A 6881-nucleotide genomic window follows, 5' to 3' on the forward strand; every position below is an offset into this window, starting at 1 on the left:
ACGAAAGAAGGTAAAAAGTGCAAGGTATTTTTAGATTACTGTCCTCCCTGGCATCCATTTAGTAGAATTCAGGTGGAATTTAGAATGGTCTGGTCTGGACTTGGAAATTAAAGGCCAGCAAAGTCAGGGTATATTGGCATGTTTATAAAAAGCGATCTGACGGATGTTGAGACATAAATTTTTCCAAACCTGAAAATTTAAAAAAATATTAAAACAAACATGATTTCACAACCCTTTAAGGACCACCTTTCATGGGATTATAATAGTTTTCTGTTGCGGTCAGCGGTTTTTGTGTGCCGAGCTCGTCAACTTGTGCAGTTTTTCGTTGTAGCGACCATCAAAATTTAGCCTTTTAGTCGCCTTGGCTGTTATAGGCTCTGAAAAACACATTTTAACGTATTTCAAAAAACTAATGCCGTTACATTTACTTATAAACCAAGATAGTTCACTGGGCAAAGTTTGAAGGAAAACTTCCTTCCGACCCGAAATGCGATGGTCCGCTTTAAAGGACATCGCCACTTAATCAGCAAATGGAACTATTGATCAATTGTGGCCAGCAAATAAACTGTTGATCATTATGGCCAGCAAATAAAATGATTGACTAGTTGTAATCAGAAAATGGACCTATTGACCAGTTGTGAGCTATTGGTCATTGATGGTCAACAAATGGAACTACTGACCTGTGACTGAATGGAGCTGATAATCAAATAGTACTACTCAATGTCTGTGGTCAAAAACGGATTGATTGGCTAGTTGTAGTTCGTAGATGGAACTATTGCCCAGTTTTGGTCAGCATATTGGAACTACATATATACTGGCCCAAGGTGGGAGGGAGGAGGGATGTTTATTTGTAAGGGGGTCTGCAAATGAAACTTTAGAGTTATATTCTATTATCTATACCATGCTGTAGAAAATACAGCCAATCAGATTAAAGGAAAGCCCTTGTATATTTGACGGTATTCAATTCAACCTTCCCTTCGTGCGCTGCGATCTTATTCTCGACGAAATTAAGTAAGCGTATTTTCTATGGCATGGTATAAAATAGTTACACAACACCTTCTCGTAGTATACTATGGAATATCCCGCTTTCACTTGTATTTTCTAAAGGCTTGTGTGTATACCGAGAAAATACAAGTGACTCGTGGTATATTCCATACCACTCGAAAGCGTTGCATAACTAGTATGTATATATATGTATAAGAAAATATGTTGTCTTGAGTAATGACAAGGGAAAACTTCGTCCACGCATTTTTAATGTTGTCGATTTGGCATTTCTTATTTATGATAAGACACCTGGAAAATGTCGAAAATAAACAGTGTTTATTCAATCAGTTTTCTGGCTTTTCTTTACTCCATTTATTTCAGTTTGTCAGTACTCGCTTTATCATATTTAGAAACACTTTATGAATAAACATAGTAAACTGGGTTTCGACAACCTGAGAGGAAGTCATATTCAGAGTCACTTGATTCTGAAGATGACTTCTGCTCAGGTTGTCGAAACGTCAGTCACTAATAACAGAGCTTTTCGAAACAACTCTCGCCCCGAAAACCACACTATGCAAACTGCTAACTTCGCGCTTTAGACGTTTGCAGTTTCCTTTTTTTCTTTGTGAGTTCTAATAATTAATCTTGACAAACACACACAAAAAAGGCGAAACAGACGCCACAGCCAGTCAACTTTAAAAGTTACCAAGAGAAAGATTTTATTTACATTCATATGAAATAGGGAATCGAATAATATCGAATAAAAGGCAATTAGATTTTTAAGGAGAGAAAGCATGTTTTAGATAAAGAACACAATGCACCTGAACCCCGAATAAATAAAAGAGCTGACGCTGATAACAACCAGCTCGTTTATATTTTAAGGTTTAAACTGAAAAAAAAAACCGAGAATGCTCAAAACTCGTTGGCCGCACTGTCAGAATCATCAGTGTGCTCTCCGTAGCAAAACGCTCGCCAAAGTAGAATCACTACTGAGGTACCCGTGTGTTCCGGTCAATGCTTTCTTAAAACAAGAGCATCATTTTCATAGGTTTATTATTTTACAAGGACTAAGTGACGACGGTTTGCTTTATAAGATAATGCAGATAATTCATCTCTATTTTTAAATGGTAGACTGCAAAAGGTAGCATGGAATTAAAGGATAACCGACGCAAGAGACGCACACTTTGTCTAGATTTGTTAATCTTCGGGAATCGTCCGTCTCTGGCTTTTACAGCACCTGTCATCTGGCACAAACATCGAGCTGCCGGCTTACGTCAATAACGCGAATGTTTGCATTAATTGCTAAAGAATTACATAAAATTCGGTTCATACAAGGTATTTTTCTGAAAGATTGGTTATCATGCAAACGTCTTGAGCTTAGAGAATCGATCTGTTCATTCCTCAGTTGCAACATGTAAAAATATTCCGCAGTAAATCTATAACAGCGCGACGAAAGTGTCTCATTTTCAAACAGTAAATAACAGGGTTTAGAGACGAATTAAGGAATACCACGGTTAAAGTGCACAGCAACAACACCTGTCTAACAGTTCTTGATGTAGAGAACATAACGACAACATAACTGCAAATCTGTGGCAAGTAGCAAACCAAAAATACAAGATATACGTAGAAAGTACCAACTGCAGATTTTCTGATGCTCGCAACATTTGCCATTTCATCATTCTGTGAGATGTGTTGGGTGTTTTGCACTTGAAGAACATGAATTTGATTTGTGAGACGTCGTACTGCAATATAAATCTTATAGTTTAGCACTGTTGTTGTTATGAGACAAACGATATCGATAATGGCAAAAATCACATAGGAAATGCTCGTTGGGGTCCACAACGTAATTGACGAAAGAAATGCACTCAACAGCCATATTGAGATCACTGCAGCAACAACACGCTTGTGAGTCACAAGTTCCTGATATCTGAGATGAAGATGAATAGCCAAGAACCTGTCTACACTCAGAGCCATGACACCAAACAGCGACGCAAAAGAAAAGAAAGTTACAATAGTGACAAAAGCAGCGTAGATGCTGTAGTCCAGTATCCGCCTTACCAGAAGTGCGATGTAAAAAGGTTGAACCAGTAAGCCAACACCAAGATCAGAAACAGCAAGACTCAGGAGCAATGTTTTTAAAGGATTTGACAACGACAAAGTTTTTCTTATCACATGGATTGCTATTATATTCAACATGATGGCGGTGTATGATAAAAACGCGTTGAAAGTGCTATTGACTATGTACGCCGAATATAAGTAGTCGAATGCAGAACTTGATGTCTCGGTTCCCTTGGATGAATCTCCAAATGGATCTGCCATTATTTTGTGCTTTTTGGACCTTCCCCACTGTCATCGACAAAACATGCACTATACTAGCTTGGTGCATGAAAGAGTTTCCCTGAAACTGATGTGAAAACGTCAGATGGCCAGGCTTTTACGTTTTCCAAACTTCCTTCCACATTCCAAATTTGCATAAGCAATTAAGTCAGATTGATGAAGTATTAAATTTTAAAATAATTAGAATATTTCCACCGCTGTATTAAAACTACTCTTGAACCACATCATACTCGTCACTTTTTGAGACTTGTGCACAAGAGTCTTATCTTTAACGATGACCTGTTTTGCACACAAATGTCGTTTGACTTTGGAACAAAGACGTTTTACTGCTACTCAACTCTCTTAGTTACATGTTTTCAGAGTAATAATAGAATCCTCGTGAAAAGACAAAATGTTTGTTTTATAATTGGCCTTTCATGACATGTAGCAGGGCCTAGAGCAGGTTAATCGAAAAGTAGCTTTATTTGTAGGACTACAGATAATCAGCATTAAAATAAAACCCTGGTAACAAGGCAAAATGTTTGCTTTATTCTTGGACTTCATGCCATGTAGCAGTGCCTAGAGTAGGTTTCTCGTCTGAAAATGAGCTGATTGGATTCTTGTCACTGAGTTCTCTACAAGGGGAAATTATTATTTCCTGGGATTTTCAGCTTTTTCGATGCTTTCAAAATTGCTTTATCACTGCGAAGGTTAAAAATATTTCCTTCTCCATCGACTCCCTCGGGTTTCTTTTGCACCGTATTGCTGGCAAAAAAAAACTAAACTTCCAGGAAATTTATTAAAATTCTCTTTAGAAATGAGCTATTATTCAGAGTTCAGAAACGTACAACTGTAAGGCCTGCTGACGCAATCCTATTAGAAACTGACGTCTGTATTCCGGACGAGCTGACGTGTGCAAGACGTCCGGAAAAAGCCGTCAATAAATTTCTTCCCCTTACAATGTAAAGTAGATGCTTCGATAACCCAATATCAGAAGCGCGAGATGTGGGGAAAATTAACGTATTCTACATTTTCGAATTCACGCAAAAGCTAAGCCTGCTTCTGGCGTTTGGAGGCGTATTTTCCTAGTTAAAAATTTCACTATTTGGATAAACCAATACAAAAAAGTTTTATTCTAAACAAAAAATCATTCGTTCGACATATTTTGACCTCGTGTCCACCGGTTTTATTTATTCGCAAGCAGCCTCGGGAAAAAACGTTTCGACAGTTTCGATGTTTGGCCAGCGGTCGCTTCACTATCACAAGATTAACAACTGAAACTTAAACACGAAATAAATGAAGATTTGTCTCAGAAATTTTCATGTGTAAACTTAGTATAATCAAAAAGATAACAAAACAGAAATACTACACAATGCAAAACATTTTGTGCGCGTCGAAATGTCTGCGCAGGACGCAAAAAGCACATGAAGACATAGTTTTTGCCATGGTTTGCCCTCTGATTGGTTCATTTGAATTTAAATGCCCGTATCGTATGGCAGGTGAGTTGTGAACTTAACCCGCACTTAAGCGGCGAGCGGTTTTCTCAAAAAGAGTGAAGGGAGACTGATGGGTAGTCCGTGACCTCTGAGGATGTTTGTAAATGTTGAATCCCCAATCAAATGGCCAGCGGTCAGCAATTTTTCCGGAAATGGGTCGAGTGTGTGGTGAGTTAGACCAATCAGCACTCGGTGGCCCCTGGTATGAGATGACTGAGGGAATTATGGAGTCTTGGATATGGAAACCGTAACACAAAGGAGACGACTTCAACAAAGAGATTACTCTCGATATGCGCATTCACTACAAAGACGCATTATTCTTTACGCCACCCTGTGTGTGTCTTAAAGTAATCAAAACCAACTCCTCTGAAACAACTTTCCAAGAAAACATACAGAACACAGAATTCAAGTCTAGGCTGCGCTGGAGGCAGAATTTTTCATTTTCTCAGTTTTTTTTCATCAAGGACAGCGTAAGAAAACATTGCCCTTGGACGAGCAAATAGTCCAGTGATCAAGCTTCTGTCAGTGCCTAACCTTTAGGATATTATAGTAAACAAATTGCATCTTATAAAATCAGCTGCTACTCAGTGGAATATACTAGAACCTATCTTTGTATCATACAGAAACGGTAATTTTTCATTATCGCCAGTGTCGAATCAGCTGTCAGACAACTAAACGTCGAACGAGCGGACACGGTCAGAAGAACTGTCAACAATATCCTTCAACAGGCAGAACTACCAGAGCCTAACATCCCGAAGGAAATGCGAGACGCGCTCAAAAGCCTAAAGGAGGACGAGTCCATCATGGTTCTCCCAGCAGATAAAGGGCGTGCAAGCGTAGTCATGGATGCTGATACCTACCGCACTAAGATGTCTACCCTGATCGAGACCGGACCGTACCAGCGCCTGAACAAAGACCCGACAGACCGTTTGACTCGAAAGCTGTCTGAAAAGCTGCTTACCCTGAAACGAAACGGAGATCTATCAGAGGCCGTTTACAACAAGATCAGACCCCGACACAAACAGCCGCCAAGAATCTACGGTTTACCAAAAATCCACAAGGCCGATATACCTTTAAGACCTATTGTATCATGTGTTAACACCTTTGCATATGATTTATCCACCTACTTAGCTAACATCTTGTCTCCTTTGACAGGTAACTCGGATTTCACGGTGACTAATTCAGCCCACTTCGTATCCACCATCAGCAGTGAGACGATCCTAGACAACGAGATCATGGTGTCCTTCGACGTAGAGTCGCTGTTTACCAACGTTCCTATCGACGGCGCTGTACAAGCCGCGCTACGGAAACTAGAGAACGACCCCAGCCTTGCTGACCGCACAACGCTAACACCTGCTCAGATCGCTGACCTTCTGACGTTTGTATTGAGATCCACATACTTTCAGTATAACGGATCAATCTACGAACAACAAGAAGGCGCAGCCATGGGAAGCCCGGTTTCCGCTGTTATTGCTAACCTCTACATGGAGAGCTTTGAGGAGCAGGCTATAACTTCATCATCCTACAAGCCTAAGATATGGAAACGCTACGTGGACGACACCTTCACCATCTTGGATCGCGAAAACGTCGATAGCTTCTTATAACATCTTAACATCCAGCAGCCTTCCATCCGTTTCACCATTGAAACAGAGAATGACAGCAAACTCGCCTTCCTTGACACCGCAGTTTCGAGAGAACCAGACGACCGTCTCACCTCCAGCGTATACAGGAAGCCTACGCACACTGATCAATACTTAGCGTATGATTCACATCACCCTCAATCAGTAAAACGCGGTATTGTTAAGTGTCTTTACGATCGTGCTAAACGCCTCGTAACAAAACCATCTGTTACCTCCAAGGAGAAAAAACATCTGTCATCTGTTCTTGTATCTAATGGTTATCCTTTTTCTTTCTTGCAGAAGATCACCAAGACCAGAAAACCGAGCACCAACGCTGAACCCGCGACCGAGTTTAAATCCACTGCGGTTTTGCCCTACGTCAAAGGCCTTTCCGAACAACTTCGCCGCTGCCTACAACAACAAGGCGTGCGGGCTGTTTTCAAGTCGGAAACCACACTACGATCAC

The 6881-nt window shown here is 40.3% G+C and overlaps 1 protein-coding gene across 1 annotated transcript; it reads left to right on the plus strand.

Annotated features, from left to right (window-relative positions):
- The first annotated feature begins 2922 nt into the window (after nt 1–2922).
- On the plus strand, nt 2923–6400 carry LOC144633571 (uncharacterized). Its single transcript, XM_078492416.1, has 2 exons — nt 2923–3071; nt 5446–6400. The coding sequence occupies exons 1-2, from the start codon at nt 2923–2925 to the stop codon at nt 6398–6400; spliced, it is 1104 nt and encodes a 367-aa protein (XP_078348542.1).
- Nucleotides 6401–6881: the final 481 nt, after the last annotated feature.

The sequence above is a fragment of the Oculina patagonica genome, chromosome 12, assembly GCF_052425735.1.
Source record: "Oculina patagonica isolate OP01 chromosome 12, crgOcupat, whole genome shotgun sequence".
Classification (NCBI taxonomy): Eukaryota; Metazoa; Cnidaria; class Anthozoa; order Scleractinia; family Oculinidae; genus Oculina; species Oculina patagonica.

Excerpts from the sequence above, each read along its gene's own strand:
- LOC144633571 (XM_078492416.1), top strand. The coding sequence starts at position 2,923 with ATGAATAGCCAAGAACCTGTCTACACTCAGAGCCATGACACCAAACAG. Across the intron at positions 3,072-5,445 it reads GATGTAAAAAGGTTGAACCA|TGTCGAATCAGCTGTCAGAC; the intron begins GTAAGCCAACAC and ends CATTATCGCCAG.